This window comes from Falco biarmicus, chromosome 12 (genome assembly GCF_023638135.1).
Source record: "Falco biarmicus isolate bFalBia1 chromosome 12, bFalBia1.pri, whole genome shotgun sequence".
Lineage (NCBI taxonomy): Eukaryota > Metazoa > Chordata > Aves > Falconiformes > Falconidae > Falco > Falco biarmicus.
Window position 1 is genome coordinate 17,196,890 of NC_079299.1, and position 20,321 is coordinate 17,217,210.

The window sequence follows — 20,321 nt, forward strand, 5'->3', positions numbered from 1 at the left end:
AGTTACACTACCTAGAACAAGAATGTACAGGGGCTATCAGCTGCCTTGCCTGGGGGCACGAGATGGTTGCCAGCTGGGGTTAAGAAAAAGCAATTCCTTCCTGTGAGGCATTACATAATTATCTGCATATATTAAGTGTGTTGGGGGTTTTGTCTGAAATGTATTATATAAGCCAGTGCTATAAGAAGATGCCAGACTAAGAAAACAGTCTGGCATATGTATTATGGCAATTCCTTTTTATTCTGTTTTCAATGCTGTCCAAAATAAAATGAGAGTGAGTCTGTGTTTCACCTTGTTAGCTTTGCAGTGCATTGCTTTTAACACTGTCCTGCCAGCTTTGTGACGCAAATTTGACTGCAGCTGAGGAATATTGTTAATCCTCTCATCTCCTTGTGAGGAATCAAAGTTGAGCCATATGAAATGTTTTGTGCTACAGTGTTTTCTTTTATTGCTGCACATACAAAGCAAGTAAAAATGCTGGGTGCCAGGATCTCGCTAGAATGGTACTGATTCTCCACATTTATGAGATGTCAATAAAATAGAAGTTGTTCTTTTTCATCTTGCAGCTTACTCTTCACCAAAGTAAAACTGGAATGGATACACAAAGGACCTGAAGAGGCTCTGGTGACATGCAGACATATGTTGCAGATGTGGCAGATGGTATTTAATGCTTTACAGCACAGGTAGGCTTTTTCTGTTGTGTTAACAAGTTCAGATTTCATAATGAAGGTGTAGTCATCTTCTTTAATTGTCTAGATACCTACGTTATTTTGCAAAAACAGTAATAAACAGTACTGTTTAAAAAGACACATAAGTAATATTTCAAGCTGTGATTAAAAAAAAAGGCAAGATTTTAATAGCCATGACTTAAAAAAAAACCCACAAAACAACAAAAAACCCCCAACAAAACAAAACCTCAAGATTTTTAAGATTGAAGAAGCAGGTTGAACCAAAAGGTATTGATCTGAATGTCTAAACACCTCTATCCATATTCAGATATCCAGAACGGAGGGTAGATTTATGATTTTTTTTCCCTAATATTGCTGAGCATCCACCAGCTATTGTTCACAGTCTGCAGTAGTTGGCACCACCCAGGAATGTGTGGGGGGTGACACAGTCCTGAACTGAGTAAGCCAAGGAAAGGCACACAGCCAACACTATCATATGCTGTGGTTGCATGCTGGTTGCACAGCCTGGTGCTAACTGGGCAAGGAAAGGAGTGAAGGATGTAGCATCTTTCTCCCTTCCTTTGTCCTAGTAAATCTGCATTTAAGCAGTGCTAGGTTCCCTCTTCATTCCTTCCCTCTCATCTGCTTTGCCTCCAAAAAGAAAAGTTTAGAAAGTGTAGAAGTTTCCAGGTTGGGTTTTCTGTCTTCCCACGCCCTTTGGATATTGTCCTAGTCATGATACCACTGTACAATTGTCTTGGGAATGTTATCCCAAGCCTATACTTATCTCTAACCTGTAATGTCCATAGAGGTTGTGTTTGATGGGAAGGACGGCATGCTTGGTGGCAACAGTCATGACAGGAGACTGATGAAGCTTGTATTGCTCCCCAATCTCTGTACGCATTTACATAAGCTTTATAAACACCAGAAGCATATGTACAGAATGATGCATGTCTATATACAAGTCGTCCTTGAGGGATTATTAGTAATTCCTTGTTGGTTTAGCTAATGAGCAGCAGACCAAACACAAAAATCAAGATATTTACATAGCAGCAGAGAAATGGTCTCTTACAGGCTGGAATCATTGATTTCCTTAGGCCTTAGGCTTTTTAGCTAAGAATTCAATCGTGTACCTCTCACATGAATAATCTTTATACCCATGAGTAGTCCTCATGAAGCTGATCAAATCCACACTGAACAATATAACTAAGATTTACTCTTGCAGGGGAGGGGGGCTGTAAGCCTGCGACTGAAGAGAGTACATTGGAAAACACATAAATAAATAGTTCAGCCATTTGGACTGCATTCGGATCCCAAGCTGTGCTTTGGCTGTTATACTTAAAAACCCGAGATGCAATAGCTTTTAGAGGCTTTTGATAAGCTTTAGCCATAGAAGCCTAAACAAAACAAATTGCTTTGCGTTTGCTTTTAGGAACTCCAATGTGTATTTCACTGCTATTCCCAGTGGGACTGTTTGGCTTTCCCCCCCAAAAAAGTTGTATTTTCTGTTGTGAAGCATTGCCTGAAAGGTAACAAGAACGAACTTGGTACCTGCAGTTTTAGACTGGATTCAATGACCTAGGAAGCCCCTTTGTATTAAGCAAGTTGCAGCAGTATGAGCTAACAAATATGTAAAATATTCCGGGTTGGGCTTGCAAAGGAACTTGGAGGGAATTCTTATCACTGAGACTTGGGCGCAGGCATTTTTAGGGCCTCTTGGAAAAGAGAAGCCTGTATTTATATAAAGTTGAGAGCTGTTGCACCCAATACTCTTTACTAGTTCAATCAGCAGTTAAATCACCTGTTTATTGCACTTTAATTACATTTGGCTGCTTTTGTGTGGCCCACATTTCCTGGCTTTGCAAACTTACTATGACTTTGCTAGGTTTAAGAGTCTTTCAGGGCCCAGCACGTTCTCCCCAGGCAGCTATTCATGTGCCATGCTGAAGTCCCCTCTTGTCTTCTCTCTGATAAACTGGTGCCTCTGCAGTCTTTTACAACCAAGTGTTCCCTTCAGCAGTTTTTCTCACCATCTTATCCACTGTCTCAACTACCTCTTTAAAAACATGGGCAGCGGAGTGGCAACGTGTCCCACTGTCAGCCTTTCCAGTGCTGTATGCGGAAGGCAAATCATCTGGCTACTGTCCCTTCTGTGGTGCATGGAAAAGCTTTCTTGGCTGAAGGCCTCGTACTGCAACTTTGAAGGAGTAGTTCGTTTTCAGCCCTTCTCCAGGGTGACGGATAAAGCCATTGGGAGTGGCTGTTTTGCACAGTGCACTCGGTTTTTCGGCTGGGATTTTTCAGTCTCTTTTCCCAGTTAAAAGGCCATGCTGTTGACTGCACTGAGGTGCGTTCTGTTAACTGAAGGCATCTGATCAAGCTTTCTCCGAATGCTGCTTTCCTGGAGTCAGTTTTTGCTGTGGTCAGCCTTATGCCATCCACCCATCTACTCACCCCTCCTTTGTGTAAGAGTATAGCGTGTAAGCCAGTGTGAATAGTGCCTTGGTGGTGATGACCGCCGCACCAAAGCAGCGCTCGCCTCATGGGAGTAGTATTTTGAAGTGCAGCTGCCACGTTCCTGCATACGCAACACACCAGTAAGACAGAAATGCCCCTACGGTTCCACCAGCAGCCCCCAGCCAGGGCACCTACGCTTGTGTTAATCCTGGCTGGATTAGGCTGGGGCACAGGACAGAATTTAATTTTCCCCTGTATCTGTCACCACACAATAGTCTCAAATGGGGGGTATCATTGTGGAAACCAGTATGGAAGATGGGGAGACCCAGTCAAGGCTGGAGATTTATGCAAACACTCAAATGTCCGAGAATTCAGAGTCCATTAATAGAAACAGTAAGTAAAAGGTTAATTAGCTACTGTAAATGTGATTACCGCTATGATGAAGAACACTAAGTGCCTTTCAGTCCTAGATTGTTAGCAGGGAAGGACAAGACTTGTTTTATCTTTCACTGTTGTTTTCTGTGATAACAGAACAATCATGTTTAAAACAAGTAGCAGTCCCAAGCTAATTCTTTTGCCAAGATAAATGCCAATTCAAGGGAATCCTGTGCAATCCCTACCACAGGACTGATGAGACTGGAAGATGGGGCATCCACAGCAATCATGATTCTGTCACAGCTTGTTTCCTGGGAGGAACGTTCTCCAAAGGCTGAGCTGCAGGCTTGGAAATGTACCAGAGAAAGTAACCAGGCAGTCACTTCTCCTTTTGATATTTTGTCCCTTACTGGGTGATGAGAGGAGATATCACTATCTAATCCTGGGGGGATGGGGTCATGATGTCATCATGTCACCATGGGGTGACAGGAAGGCTCAGAAGATCTGCATTAAGTGATTATTTTTTTGTTGTTGTTGGGCACATGATTTTGGGTGGGTTTTTTTTGAGATTCCCTTTCCTGTGAGGACAGAAGTGTAGTAGAAGAGCAGACCAGATAGTCCTTCTTTCATAAAGTGGTGCTGTGTGGTAGCTTTTATCTTCCTCCTCTGTTTCAACAGAACAAAGGTGGAACAGGAGAAAATAATCCCTTTGAAATGAAAAGTTAGCACTTGGGTGGAAGGTGGTAATTGGTCTGTTTCAAAAGGATCCGCACAACAGAGCTGTGAACAAATCCTTCTGCAGGCAAGACCAAGGGATGGTGGTTCTTCCTGGGTTTGGGGCTGCTGGTTGGCTTCCTCTGGTCTGGCTTCTAGCTGCCAACATGTTCCTTGTCCAGTGGTTTGCAACAGCCAAATAAACTGATACTGGCATGAGCCCTGCAACCCTTGCTGTGCACTGTCTCTCTGAGCTGCCTGTCCGTTGGCAGCGTGGGGGTGTAGAACAGCACATTCAAGAAGCTGCCAGCCTGCGACAGTTAAAGCTTGAGTTTTCAGTTCCAGTGGCAGCTAGACAAAACTATTGCCTGCTTCGAGGGGAACATTGTCTCTCTGCTGAAAGATGGCCAGGTAACACAGTTTTGTTTCTTTACAGTGGCTCTGAGAAAGGAAGTAGTGTGACCGAAACACCAGTGATCAAAAAGCATAATGGACTGCATCTCACACTCCCAGATGCTCATGATGCCGATTCTGGTGAGGAAACAAGATCTGTGCTTTCCCATCCTAAATGTATGCTTTTGTGAGAGAGAACTTTCATTTTCTTCAGCAAAGGGGGTTGGGGTGCAGCAGTAGGGCTGCATGCATGCTTGTGTACGTTGTTGGGCTGGTGGTCAAAGAGGTCCATATCTGTTTCCAGGGCCATCTCTGCTGCAGAACGTGTCACCGTGGTTTGTCTGTACCTTGGCTTCTACATGCCTAAAACAAAGAATTCCTGCTTTCTTTTACAAAGCTCTCTGAGATGAGCATGAAAGGTGTAATGAGCTCCCATGTAATGCTTCTGCAAGAACTGTATAATTCAGTCTTCCCTGCCCCCCTCTTCTCCCTGCCGCCCCCCCCCCCCCCCCCAATTTTAATCGTATTTAGATGTCCTGATCAAGCCAGCTATTATTGTGAGTTTGGAAAGCTGAGCGAGAGTGTGAATTCCTATTAGAGGATGATTTGCTTTGGGATTTGTACATAAACCTTGTGATGCTTTATTACATGGTAAATACAAGTTCACAGTAACAGATATAATCAGATGGAAATAACTGAGACATCAAAGCTGATCTTGGCAGGAGGGGGAAAGGAAGCTTTCAGAGTGTGCTGCTGACTTGTGATTTTTATCAGAAGTCTCGTGATACTTGGTGCTTCCTTTAAAACTCGAGCTCTCAGAATCAGATGATTATGTGAGAAACTTGTGTTTTAACCTGTAGGGTTTTATCAGAGAAGCAACTTTCTACCATTCTGGATATAGAAGAAAAAAAAAAAAAGAAGAAAAAAAAGAAAAAGGCCTCACAGACTCAAAAATTGGACAAGAAGAATATAAAAGCTTAATTAAAAAAAACAGCACACGTAACGCTAACAAGTCTCATGCTTTGGGGCTAGGGAATTAGGTTTGTCTATCTGAGTCTTAATCAGGAACACTTGGAACTTGTAAAACTGAATTGACATGCTCAGCGTATACGGCTGAGATGGAGGACAAGTTCTTACATGTCAAGTACGTAACTTGTATTATGTGTGTTTAACCTGCATTTACACCCACCAATAGTTAAAAAGTATTGCAAGGTTAGATCTTGAGCATACAAACATTCAAATGTCAAAACATTATTCAGCCTTTCTGCTCTTTTGTTTGTAGTGTTAAACCCTTAAGGTTTATATTTATGACATTGTAATCTTACTGATTATATACGCACATATTTATGCAATTTTTAATCTGTTTATTTCTCTTTTGTTACCCTTTGGTGAGATGAGTCTCTATTTTGTATAGGTCCTTTTTCTCATTGTTTATGTGGCAGTGTTCCATAGTCTTTGGCTTAATTAAAGAGAACAGGCCAAATTCAGCACAGATAGATGAAGAGGATATACTAAATATGTGTTGTTTGGCATATTAAAAATTAATCTGGAAAAGGGAGTGGATATGATGTGAAAGCTTCCTGGTGATGCAGAATCATTGAGGATAGTCATCACTTGTACATAAATGTGAAGATTTGTGAAATATATCCTATCATCCCTGATGCTGGGCAGTGAATTGGACTTTCAGTTTCAGTGAATATATGAAAATGGTTTGGTAGTTTGCAGAGTCCATCAGCCACTAGGCATTACTAGGAAAGCAATGAAAACCCAAAAATATTATTTGCCACAGTACTTTTGTTATCAGTCCAATTCCCACTGTGCTGCTGAAATAGCAAGTGGCTTATGGTGCCTAGACTGTGAGGCTGTGCCTGGACTGATCCCTGCCCCTTCAGCTCTAGCTGGTGCTTAGTGGCATGTAAAAGGCATTCTGGATGTGGATTCCATGCTCTTCTGGAGATTCATTGCCTTGCTTTGTAGTTGTCTGGGGAAAAGAGTGTGGTGAGGTTTGGGCTACATCCACTTCACAGCACGGTTTGAGATTTTGAGACCAAATTGTCACCAGGAGCCTGTAATGTTTTGATGTGCTGCTGTGCCACCCTTCTAAGACCTCACTCCTGCCTGCTGCTCTGCTGCAGGCCTGCAGCACTTCTTCCAGAGTCACAGCAAAGCTCAGGCATGTTTGGTTTCTATGTAGTGCCCTCCTCAAAAAGCACCTGGGTTGGGTCTCTGTTCCAGCCTGCCCTTAGCCCCGTTCTAGCAGCCAGCATGCAGCGGAGGAGCTGTAGTTCAGCATAAAATGTTGTTATGCCATGGTACTGCCTGCCAGAAAGAGCAAATTAATGCAAAGTACAAGCTGTAAACAAGCCTTTCACGCACATGAAGTGATTTGTACTGAATGCAGGTTGGTTTTAGCCAAGAAATGTATTCCTCCTCCACTTCAAGAATCTAGTTTCCGTGCTAACATGGTTGTACCCACAATGGATGTAAGGATGGGGCTCGTACATCTGCATTAGTGCAGGATTGGCACTGGCTGATTTCACCAGAGCTGGCTGCTTTGCAGGCTCTAGGTGCTGCTGTTTTCCATCTGCAGAAAGGAGGCAGCTGGGTCTGTGGTCCCAGCTGGGAGCCTTTGAAGACAGCAGGCGGTGAGATTGGAGAGTGTACAGCTCTAGCCCCTCTCTCCCTTGTGCCTCCCCAGAGCTGCGGCTGTGGCTGGCTGCTTTGAAGGAGGGAGGAGATCTGATTTTTTTTTTCCCACCATTCTGGAACAGGCTCTGGTTTCCATCATGAAATCCCCTGGGAGTGTGCAGCAGTATCACTGTAACACACAGGCGCTCTGTGATCTCTGGGCTCATCACTGAAGGGGGGATTACTGCGGCCACGTTTGATACTGGCTTCTGCCTCAGTTAGACCACAATGAGATTATTTGCTGTGCCAGAATTCTAGGTTTGCTGCCAGGAAGATTTAATTCCTCTTTATTTTCATCATCTTCTTCTAACTGAAGCAGTGTTCCTAACTAAATTCACCGGTATCAGTCAGCTGCCTTGCTGTTTCATTCTTTTTCTGATTTAGTCTTATCTTATAATGCTCTTGCCTGAAGTGATTTAGGCTGAGGAATTCTGTGTTTCTTATAAGCCTAGTAAATCTACTGAGGTACATTTCTATTTTGATAGCAGTTTTTTCATAGATGCAAAATATTGAACTTGGTCTTTCTTAGTCTTATAACAATGCTAGAAGAGCACTTTAAAATTATTTAGATATATTTTATATAGCTTATGCACAGAGCTCATCACGACAAAATCAGTTTTGTTATTTTTATGATTTCTTTCCAAAATGTGTGGAGAGCTTTATTGTAAAATGTGAAGTTTATATTCTGTCTAGTGGAGCTGTTAAAAAGAGAAAGAGACCTCACTAAAATAACAAATTGCTGTGATATCTTCTTATGCCAACATTTGCATGTATTTTGAGGCATGACATTAAAGTTCTGCGAGACAGGTTTTGTTGTTGTTGTTAGGATATAAAGATCTACATTTATTTAGGAAGAGATATTTTATAATGAGACATTCAGAGACCTTTTTTTAATGTTGTTTGAAGTTTTTCTGGCTGCCCCCACTGCCCTGAGGTCAGAGCGATACTGGTACGATACATGCCTACCTCCTCTCTTGGGAGGCGGCGTGTGTTAGAGGTGTATTCTTTTCTGGCTCCAGTAGCCTTCAGCCCACCCCCAGGGTCACCGTATTGCTTGCCTGAGGTTCAGAGCTGTGGCTGAGCTCCTTTCAGTCCAGAAGGGCAGGGCTGGCAAAGGCCATCTCTTACAAAGTTTATTTGAGCAGACAAGCTTTAAGCAGCATTCCTGTGAGCGATCCAGCAGAGATGGGTAAGAACAGCGGTAGCAAATATGCAGGTATGGGTTGGGATGGAGAGAGTCTTTTCACCTGGCATGTGTGCATCTAGAACAAGGAGACCATATCTGTGTCTGAGGCCAAGCAGGGATGGGAAGGGATCGGATGGTCCCTGCCTAGTGTGGTTTGCTTCCTTGTAGGCTGGAACGGAGAAGAAAATAAACATCAAAGGACTGGAATGCCAAAGGCTGTTAAATGCAAAGAGCCTCCGCTGTAAATTGCTAAATAACGTGGGTTCCCTTTTTATTGCTGTGCAGATTGAAGCCCACAGCACTGGGCAAGATCAGTCTATGATCGTAGGCTTTCCCCTCTTGGCAACTACTCAGCTGATGAAGAAAAGAAGAGGAGCAGCTAAGTCATGTTCCTTTGAGTACAAGTAGCTCATAGTGATATTCTCCTAAAGCCTGCTTCATGAGGGAAGGATGCTTTAGTAGATCCTAAGTGGCTCTTCAGCCTCACAATGCATGTGAACCTCTCCAAAATGCCCAAAGATGCCTCACATAGTCTCCTTGGATTGACTTGCAAGGAAAAGAGGATTTCCCTGAGCTCTGTCAGGATGCGAGTAAACCAGCAGCCCATGTGCCCACCTAATAGCATCAGACCAGCCATACGCAGGGGCACTTGCAAGAAACTCAGCCCCAGAAAGCCTCTCTGAAGGAGGGCTGCCTCGACAGGGGGATGTAATGCTGAAAGTTGCTTTCAAAGCATGCTACCGTGATCAGCAGTGCTAATGTAAGTATCTGGTTAGGCTGACTGCAGAATCCCAAAAGCCCCTGTATTTTTTTGCAAGTTTGCCAACCTAGAAGGCAAGGGGTCTGCCCTGACTTCACGGCACTCCTGGGAACATCGCTGGCTGTTCCTGTGGCCATTTCCTTGTTGCCCCTGTGCTGTGGAGAAGCTGCCCGTGTTTTGCATGGCTGGGGGTCAGTGCCTGGTGGCTTTCCCTTTGTTAGACAGCCCTTGTCTGAGTTGAATTCCTGGGAGTTCTGGTGACATTGCACCCAGGTGGAGGTGGGGACAGTGGAGAGCGAGTGCACGGGGACCGGCTGAAGATGGATCTGGTAAATCAACTGTTAAATATAATAAATTCTCCGTGCAAAGCAGAATGGCTTTTACTGTAGCATTAAAGCCGTAATTGCTACATTACTGCACTGTCATCTCTTGGAACACGAGATCAGGAATGTCTTTGAAAATACGCAGGAATTTAAGAAATGCATCTAGGAAGAGCACATTTGCATTTTCCGAGGGAGCCGTGGGAGGCCCCTGCCATGCAGGGCTGTTTTGAAGTTCTCCTGCTTAAAATGAATGGCATTAGTTAGCGGTGAGGTAATGGGACAAATACCTCCCGCGGGCGGCAGCTTGCGGCTTGGGGTTGCGCTTGCGGCTCCCCCATGGCCGGGGGCGGCGGCTGCGGCAGGTGCCTCTGGGGGCGGGAGCGGCCCTTCAGCCGGGGCTGCCGCTGCCCGCCCTGCCCCCGCTGCCCGCCCTGCCCGCCCTGCCCCCGCTGCCCCCGCTGCCCCCGCTGCCCGCCCTGCCCCCGCTGCCCGCCCTGCCCAGCCTGCTGCTGGCCGCCTGCTGCGGGGAGGAGGGGGGCGTGCAGCTCGGCCAACTCAGCAGGCTCCAGTGCTGGCCCGCTGGGACAGACCAGTTGGTGCGTGTGCCCTGCGGCAGGTTGTGTGCCCTTGTGGCCCTTGCCATGCCCAGAGCCCTCCCGGCTCCTCAGGGTACCTGTGCCTGGGCTCTGCCACTCCCTCAGTGCGGGAAAGCGGGATTTTAGCTCCGGGATCTTGCGGTCTGTGAGGCCGGCCTGTAAGGATAGGTTGAAGAGTAATGCTTCACGGCGGCTCTCCACAGAAAGAGCTTGTCAACCTTAACATCACATTACACCTGTGTGCATTCCAATACTTATTTCTCAAAGCTTGACAAATCATACTCCAGAATCTCATCTTACAGCTTCTTGTTTGCTACCGCCCTCTGACAGCCAGGCTCCCCAGTGTCATCTCACCTGCTGTACTGGCAAACATGGTCTCTGCCCATGCATCCTTCTGGGGAGTAGTGTCAATGGGATGTTTTGTCCCCAAGATACGGGCGCCAAATACTTTATTCTTGCATAAATGTTACGGCACACACTAAAGGTTAATGTAGTCGAAGCACTGGGCGCGCTGCTCCCCAAGGTTGAATGAAAAACCACGCTGCCTCTGAACCAGCAGAACAATATTGATGTCACTTGAGATGTGTGTGCTGTGTGAACGGTGCCAAGCTGCTCTGTAATGCTGTATTAAGATTTTACATTAGTGGGCCGTATTTTGTAATCGTGTGGTGACAGCATGCTTATAAAACGGGTTACCAGCAAGTATTTGTGGGAAATACTTGATGGTAGAGTTCTGCTTTCCAAATGAGCAGAATACGGTTGCTTCCTTGAGGAATGCTAAGCAGACCTTTATAACTATATATTAATGTCTGTCTCTTAATTCACTTGTTTGAGCTGCAGCCCTTGGGTAATTTGGTGGGGTTTTTTTAGTAAGTTAACCTTTTATAAAACATGGTTCTGCAGTTGGTCATGCCAGAATTCAGTGGCGTTCCTATTACATAAAACAGATGCAGTGAGTGGAGAATCAGACCTGCTTCCTGAATGAGTCAAAGAAATATCCCAAAGAAGTATAGAATGTGTTATTGATTTTGTTTATTTGGTCCATAGGATCACAGCGAGCCTCCTCCCTTGCTGCATCAAGACTGGAACAGGCCATGTCTGAAATAACTATGCAGAGCAGCGCAATGAAGCAAGGACCTATGCATCTGTGGACAGCTCTTGAACAAATTTGGCTACAAGCTGGTAAGTCCTGGACCACCTAGAGTTCCTCTTTCCCTCCAGTGGTGAATGAGATGACGTAAGTGTTAATGGAGTAGTTGAAATCAGCACCTGAAAATCACCTTATTCCAGCAGAAAATCAGCCTCTCTATCCCAGCCATTTTTTGAATTACCACTTACTTGATTCAATATAACAAAGAAAATACTGGAGTAGTGTGATTTTTCAGCTCACCTCTGTTTTTCCATAACATACAGAATACTTCAGTCATCACTAAAATATGCTTTTAAAAGAAGAGGGTAGGTAGTTCCTCATTAACAAATATTAGTTGTTAGGGACAGTTCTTTTCATTCTTCTTTTCCTGTGTGCTTCCCTGTAATAAGACTGGGTCAACCATGCATTAAATGTTATTTAGACTGAGAACTTTCCAATCTTTGCTGAGGTTTAAGTGAAAATTATTAAAAAGAGCAAGTCCTCCACTCATTTTATCCTTGACTGTTTGAATCTCCCAAGGACTTGTGGGCAGCAGCATGTCAGTTTGAGACACTCCTGTAGAGATGTTACAGCAGAGCACATAAAGGGGAAGGAGAACAGTGAGAAGGAACTCTACCCAGAGGCGATCTCCAAACTCATTAAAGGGTTTTATGTAGAACGCTTGGTGAGAAGCAGTTGCCCAGCACATTCTGCCATTTGCATTCCAGCATTTCAGGACTGATAAAAAGAGTTCTGACCCTGCAGTTTTGCTCCTAAGAAATACAGCTTTTCTTCCACGCCTGGGCACGCAGTTGTGCACCTGCAATTACATTTGAGCGCTGTGGTTGCTTCTTAGATGTCTCTGCAACTGTTGGCAATGAAAAAAAAATGCAGAGCCCACTGGAACCTTGCTGATAATTTGCTATTCTGTATGCAGAAGAACTTTTCAAATTCTCATTTAGCTAATCTGTACAATTGACAATTCTCACATAAAACCTGGAAGTCTCACCTTTCTTCTCAGCAAAGATTTTTATAGCTGGTTTTGTGGGCCATTTCCTACCAATTATATGTGACATTCCTTTTGTTACAATTTGACTAACTATTAAAGTACAAAAGATTTTTTCTTATGGAATGCATCATCCTTTAAGTTAATCACACATGTTCACTTAATGGCTTGTGTGTATGTGGATTTCAGTGATGTGCTGTGGGCTTCAAAATCACTAGCAAGGTTTTGCTTTATTCAGTTAATGCTCCTGATTTAAGGCGGCAGAGGAGGCTGCTGGGGAGCAAAAAGACCTGGAGTTTATTGTAATAGAAAGTCAAGGTGTCTGTTGTCCATCATCCTGCAGATAGCTCTAGGCAGTTTAAATTTTTGCTGCTGTGTGAAAAGACAAAAGCAATAAAGACCTGGTGCTTGCTTGACCTAGCTGTGAATGGCTATGATTACTTTTTAGTGTAAATCGAGTGCCTTTCTCAAAGGTGTTAATTCTTTTAAATAGAATGTTTTTATAAGCTGCAACTTTTCTTTCCTATTTAATTATTTTTAAAATCTTTGTTTTGTTTCATGCTTACTTTTAACTGGACTTGAATCAGGATTGATACTCTGAAAAATCATACTGTGGCTGCTTTGTAATTTCGTTACTGAAGTCAGTTATTGTTATGGATGTGGCTTAATGAGCTCTTGGTGAAGTACTGTCCATCCTCTTCTCTCAGTAGTGTGGAAGTTGCTGCATTCTGGTATCCTTAGGGATGAGAGGGAGGAGGAGAGGCACAGGTGTTTTGGGGTAGTCTTTACTCTCAGCAGAGAAGAGCACAGCGCCTGAGTAATTACAGGACTTCTTTGAAGTGGGTCGGATCAGTGGGCTTAGTGAGTGGAATAATCCAAAAGGGTATCACTGACCCTCTGTACTAGGATCTTTCCCATCTGAAAGGAGGAGCAGGTATACTCGTAAGAACTTAGTAACTTCCAAAACAGAGATATTTCATAAACAACAAACTAAACAGAAATGTGTGGTTAAAAACAGTTGAGGTAGTCCGATGCTTTTTTCATTACAGCTCACCCCAAAACTGACATCTGGGGAAAGCAACAGGCAATGAGTGTAACGTTCTGACACCTGCATCCAGAGTCCCTTCATGCTCATGAATGAGCTGTACCAGTATGCTGTAGATTTCTATCAGGTTTAGTCTGGACTTGTCCTTTTTCAGTCGATGACTCATCTTGTGACTCTAGGCAAGTTGCCTAACTTTTTCATAGCTCAGTATCCCGTATCTAAAGGGAAAAAATGTTAATCTGCCTTTGGGAAATGACTTGTGTATTGTTGGTTTTGTTGTCATTAACACTTTAACCTTTTTAGCATGAATCATAAACCTTTAGATAAAATTATTACGATTTCCTAACCTCATACTACAGTAAGTAAATAACAAAGCATCCATCCTTTTCAGACACTTAACAGGATGCAGCTGGCAATGTCTCTGTGTGTGGGTATGGATTTAGAGTGCCAGGCTGCAATCGCGTCTGGATTCCATTAAAGCCATAACAGTTCCCTTACCTCTTCATATCCCAAGGCATGAAAACTAGTGGTACCAACTGACTGATCCAATTAGAGCTTTCTGCACTTAGATTGGAAAAAGGTATATAAAAGCAGCTATCCCACAGCTATGTGAGGGCTGTTCTTATGGCTCTCCAGCAAGCAGGCCAGGCCACAAAGCCAGCACATACATTTGCAAAAGGGACCTAGGTGGGTGGTAGCTATCAGGTGGTGCTTACATAGAGGAATCCTTTCTGTATCATCCTCCATCTGCAGCTGCAATAGCAGTTCCTGTCTTGTGCAGAAGCATCCTCATTCCCTCAGAGATGGAGAGCCCTTGTTTCACTGGGGTCTCACAATTAGTGCATGAGAATATGTGCGTTCCTTTAACAGTGGCTGAAGGCAAGGCTGTGAACTCTGTGCAAATAGTTAATCTCTTTTGTGCTGTGATAAAGATACTTACCTTGTGCGTAAGAGAGCATAGACTTAATGCTTTTATCTGTAACTTTTCTGGGTTTATGACCAGCACAGTTATGTAGGGAAGATATTAAAGCAGCAGCTTTGAAAGTGCAGTTCCCAAGTCTAAATATGCTGCGCTGTAATGGATGCTGCACCTTGTCTTTCCCTGCAGCAATGCTTAGTGAACTTTGGCAAGCTAATTTTCTGTAGCTTCCTGTAAGCAGCCAGAGAACTACTTCACTTGTTGATGGATCTGTGGTCTCTAGAAAGAGCCCTCTTCTCTTTCACACATCCAGACAGAACTATGAATTCTCACTTTTTATCTCATGTCCAGCCACCTCTCATAGGACCAGCTGTGGGAATACAGTTGTCTGCAGAAGGGAACTTTGCACATTTCTTCGGTGGGCTTCCATATCTTTCTGTTTTCCTTGCAGGTAGTCACAGTTAGCTTTGAAAGAGTACAAGAGGTCTGCTGTCCCCAAAGACTAGAGAGGTGGTCCACTCCCTGCAGCAGGCATGCTTGGAATAGTAATAAGCATACTCTGTTCTCAAGTGTTCTGCAGCAATGACTGTTAACACAGCTTGTCTGGTCCCTTTTAACAATAACCCCCCTAGTCCTCTTGAAATGTAATGGCTTATTAAAAGGAGAGAGTCATCTCATTAGGCTTTAATATTAATAACCCTAAACATTATTCTTGGCCTCAAGTCTGAGAAACAGCTCATTTCAGGGAGTACTGAGGAAGGGTGCTGCAGTGCATATGCTGCAGGGGTGAGTTTCAAGGGAGGTGGTCTTTATGTGATCCATATGCTCATTTTGTTCTACTTTTCATGACTGAGAGTTTGAATTCAACTTTGAGGGGAGAGAAGGAACTTCCGTAGCATTGGTAAAGCTTGTTAACTCCTTATACCTCTTGTTGCAGGAGGAGCTGCAAGGGGAATCCTAGAAATTACTGGTGATAATACTGCTTGGTGTTACCAAGAGAAATGTCTTGACCTAAGAACTATTTCTCCCCGTTATTTCCTTTTTAAAATCATGCCAATACTACTGTTTAGAAAATACAGTCGTGCTCTTTGGCTGAGGAAAATTTACTTGAAATGGTTCAAATTTATGACCAAATTTTACCTTCATTCAAAATTTTTGTAAGATCAATTTTTGACCCAGAGTGCAAAGTTTGTCAGTACTGAAAAGAAATAGTTTTACGCTTTTTGGGTAACTGGAGTGATTTCTTATCTGAAGTATGTGTGATTATATTTCTAGGCAGTAATAACCATATGCTCTATTTATACACAGCATTTTAGAATGCTGCAAGCCAGTTTTAATATGAGTTCTAATATTCCAGCTCCTGTTGCTAGATTATTTTAAGCTTTACTTTTAACTACAATGTCCACTTTGTTTGTCTTTACTAGTACTTTATATCTGACAATTTAGCTTCTTGACTAACCCAATACTTTACCAAATATGGCCACTCACAGCAAAGTAGGTCTGGTAATTTGATCTAAGTTTGGCTAAGTGCCTGCTAAGCACAGTCTGCAAACCTCACCAGGTAGACCTAGGGCTAATTTAAAGGAGCATTTAAACAGAAATTGCTAGGGTAACTATTCCATGTACTTACAGGGGGGCTGGAGCGGGCTACCTGCTGTCTCAGTAACATGCTGAAGTTTACCCTAGGAAAAAAACATTGCAATGAACATGCCATGAACAAGAAACGTAAAGACAGCTAGTGTGCAGAGAACACTGAGCTAATGGAAAAACATCTGCTCCCACGAGTTATGTACAGCAGGAACTCTTTTTTTTCCACCCTCCCTTCACAAAACACTTGTGATTTATTTATTTTATTCCATATGGGCCAATTCCTGGGAAAAAGCTGTGTTAGAAGAGATGGGCTTTGTTCCACAAGAAAGTGTCGTCGGGGCCAGTGGGCTGGAATCTTCAGCCCTGGCTGGCCCGAGGCCACACAGCAGGCACCCCAGCAGCAGCCAAAGGCACGGCCGGGCCGAGCCCTCCTCTGCACAGCTCGTATTTGCACAGCTTGCACGAGGGTATTTAAATTCTCTTCCTTCCCGAAGCTTTTAGTGATCCTAAGCCCCCTCAGGTTATTGGCTCTGATATTAAAGGTGTTTATCAGGTCTGGGAGACATCTTTACTGACATTGCCAGCACAGCTGGGATCAGATACTGCCTCGTGATGCAGCAGTGGTTGTTGAAGCAATTCTAGTGTTTCTTTTCCTTTTTTGTTTTTTTTGGGGGTTGTTTTTTTTAAGTGCTTTCAAATTTAGAACTTCCCCATTCACTACTTGAGTTCTTGAGCTCCATAAGCGCTGCTTTTTGTGGCTCTACAGTAACACAAAGCAGTATGAATAGTTGGAACCTGGCGAGAGGGAGCAGGAAGGAGTCCTTTATTACACAGCTATTACTGAGGAGAACAAAGGTGTACTGCAAAGATGGTCGCCCTGCAGTGTTTACTTACTAGGAGGGATTAGGAACACTTCACACTGGAGTTAGAAGTGATAAATGAGCTGGTTTGGTCCCCTTTGAAATGTTACTGGTGAATTAAGAAGTCAGCAGTGGTTCTGCTAAGCCTCCTGTTTTAGCAACAGGCTTTTCTGGTGTAGGCTAAGCATCGGCAAATTTCCCATTTCTCTTCACCTGAATGTCCTCAGGGGGATGCTAGGTTTTGATCGACACTCTCCAGCTTGGCTTAGTGTGTTTTCTATCACCAATGAATTTAAAAAGTCAAAAGGAGTCTTGGCCTTACGTTGGTACTGGGAGTTTTGGATTGCCTCCCCCATTCCTGAGGCTTCTGGGTATTTCATGTCCTGCTCCAGCAATGAGAAACTTTGTGGATTGATAATCCGTTGGCATGGGTGCTCTTCAAAGAGCACATGCCATTTCTTGAAATCTGGGACATGCAAACATGCGCATGTGTGTTGAACACTTGCTTGTGAAGGAAACAGACAGCAGCTAGCAATGCTTTTTGTTAAACAGTCTGTAGATCCTTTGCCAAGAGACAGAGAGAAACCTGTTGCACTGCCAGTGGTACCTAGAGGATGACAGAGGGTACCAAATACTAGCATTTCCTCAGCGGCTCAGTAATTTTTGGGCAAGTGATGAAGTGCATGCAGTCACGAAAAAGGAAGCATGACATCTATTCACACCAGAGACTGAAAAGACAAATTTATCCTTGACTGGACTGGAATATGAAGACTTAGAAGTCATTTCTTTGACTTCTGTAAGTATAGAAGTCAAATATAAATATATAAGCCAGTTAGAGGTGTTTTGAGAGAGAATACATGAGAGAACCCAAGAGGTGCCCTTCAAACAAAAGCATTTTTATGTCACCCGTATCAGTGGTGGCCTTATTGCCTACAAGTTGGTGGCTTGCTTCTCCCACCTGGGAGAGAGCTGTGTCCTCACCAGTGAGCAGGGCCCCACTTCACATGAAGGAACCAGCTATCTTGTAGAATTTCAAGTCATGTTTTGACTGCACCATTTAGCGTAGAAGGTAGCTTGAGCTAGTCCTGTGTTGCTTCCAGAAACTTTCACTCTAATGCTGCATATGTAAATAAAGAAGCTTAGTGGCCATTTCAGCCCCTGTGAGACCTGAAGCTTGGAAATTTAAAGTGGTCCCTGGACTCCAGTTAACTACCAGTTTGCATGCAAAGACAGCCTTTGAGGATGTAAATCTGTTGCCTCATTCAAAAGAGCAAGTGGCTGAGCTCAAGTGGATGGGAACAAGTGGTAGTAGTTGCTGTTCTTCATTTCTGAAGGAAGGTTTGCATCACACAAAATGACTGCAGTCAGGATACAGCTTGAGGAACCTTCCATCTAATCTGCCTGTGAATTGTCAAGCTACTGCATACAGGATAGTGTCATAACATGGTACAATGACTAAATGTTACCTGCCAGAAAGGCAAGGCAACGGGGGTACCCTTTGTCACAGTAATAGCTCTGTATTCACAGCTCAAGGCAGAGCTGTCTCAGAGGAGTGGGTCTTTCCAGCTGGCGAAGGGCTGCTGCAGTAACAAGCATTAATAGCTCCTGAAGGCAGATGATGTGGAACAGAAATCTCCTCCTGACACATCCTCACAGGTGCTCTCACCTTCTTAAAGTGTGAAGGGCAGCTCTCCGCTGTACCATCCTGCTGGGCATCTGCATTGCGCTGACTGTGTTGCTATGCAGTAGCATTTTTGGGGTGGGCAAGAGCAGACAAGTGCTTTAGATCCAACAGGCACACACAACCGAGTGATGTGGAGCAGTCTGCTTGTGGGAGTCAACCGCTGTGTCTTGGATGACACCAAATGTGATTTGCAAGGAGTAAAAATTTAACTCTTGGGTTGTTCACATTGCAAAAATCAGTTTGATTTTTTTTTTTCTAGAATTACAGTTGTTGCTGCTTCTGTGGTGACGAGCACACTCTTGATACTGCTTTGAAACACCTAGGAAATGGGGAATAGAGTCGGTGTTCAAGGTGATGGCAAGCAACTCTGTTCCTCAGACTAGCACTGTGATGCAAATGTGACTAGGTTACACTGTTGTTACTCCTCTGATGGACTCCCTAACAGAGCTCTGTCAAATAATTTATCATGGAGATAAAAAAGGAAGCCTGACTGTAGGAGACCCAGTTTTGTTAGTGTTCTGGAAAGTGCTCTCAGTCTGTGCATTTGTTACTGGTCTTGGAGAGCAAGTAGATTATATGCTTCTGGCAATTCTCACTTGATTAAGGATCTTCACTTCACTAGATGAGCTTAAATGCCAGCAGAAACAGCTGGAAGAACTAGGAGCTCATGTTAGCATCTAATGATAATCTGAGTGGAGATGCGTGCTGCTCTTGGGGACCGGCCCAGTGTTGACTGATGTGTCAGTGTAAGTCTAATTGCAGGTCAAGACAAAGGAGGCCATAGCCTCAAGAGGAGACAACAGTTGTTTGGAAGAACAGCAGAGCAGGCTGGACAGTACTGCCAGAGAGGACAGATGGGAAGCGTAAGGTGGATTTGAGAAAGAAATGAATCGTGCTAGGCTGGACCTTGGAGTCAGCTGGATAGCTGCTTGTGGTCTTGGTGTGTACAGGCTCAAGCTTCATATACTGAATGAAAGGAGACAGTGCGTGATTCATCCTGTCTTTGCCCATCCATGCAGTGCACTGTTCTCAGCCTGTACCTATAGGTAAAAATGCTGAAATATTTCCTAATAATCACTCACACTCAGAGTTTCTAGCATTATTCCAGAGAGGCTAATAGAGGAGGTGGTACGTCCAGGATGATACCTCTCTTTGCTCATAGCATTCACAGAACCTTTGATGTACTTAGTTCAAAACAGAATGTAAATTTAAGTTTTTGTGAAGATGGTATTAAGTGAGAGAGGGCAAGGAAGTATGCAAACATAGCCTTTAGATTATAAGTTGCAAAGAACGTCAGTACCAACAACAGGAGGTTTATGAATGGTTTCCCTAAAGCATTGAACCTTTCACAGGGTAGGAATTACAGATCCTGTTTGCCTGAGGAGATATGCTCTGCTTTGGAGTGCACTTGGGTGTCATGCCTCTGTAACAGAACTTCCTTGTGAGTGCTGCTAATTTGGTTAGATGTTTATTTACAGCATGATTAAGTGATGATGGAGAGATGCTGAATAATCCACTGGATAGGAAGCTGCTAACCCAGGTAATGCAAAGGAGGTGTTTCAGTGCTTTCTGTACTATCAAGGAGGCAGTAGTATTACCATGATAAATGTGATGAGTCCTTGTTTTTTGGGTTTGATTTCTGCCTCAAGCTGTGTTTTCATTCCATGTTGTGTAAGTGTATCTTGCTAATCTGTAAATAAAATGAGTATGTAATAGAAGTGAAAAATGGGTTTACAGAAAACACATTTTAAAGCAGGCCTAAATGATTTTCCTTAATGTCTATTTTTAGCTGGGTGGGTGCAATCCTTTCCTTTCGTAACCCAAAGGCACCTCTCTCATTCTTTTTTATGCAAATTAGGCCTCCCACACCTTAAATCACTTTTTATTGACTACTGAGCCTGCAAAGAAATGGACTGAACTTTAATATG

General features: G+C 43.6%; 1 protein-coding gene across 5 annotated transcripts in view; it reads left to right on the plus strand.

Annotated features, from left to right (window-relative positions):
* TTC7A (tetratricopeptide repeat domain 7A) overlaps positions 1–20,321 on the plus strand; it is a 172,435-nt gene that overhangs the window by 109,303 nt on the left and 42,811 nt on the right. For all 5 annotated transcript variants that reach the window (XM_056356842.1, XM_056356841.1, XM_056356840.1 and 2 more), the window contains 3 exons: positions 567–683; positions 4,651–4,748; positions 11,208–11,342. In XM_056356842.1, coding sequence (XP_056212817.1) covers positions 567–683; positions 4,651–4,748; positions 11,208–11,342 — 350 coding nt within the window. The remainder of the gene's footprint in view (positions 1–566; positions 684–4,650; positions 4,749–11,207; positions 11,343–20,321) is intronic.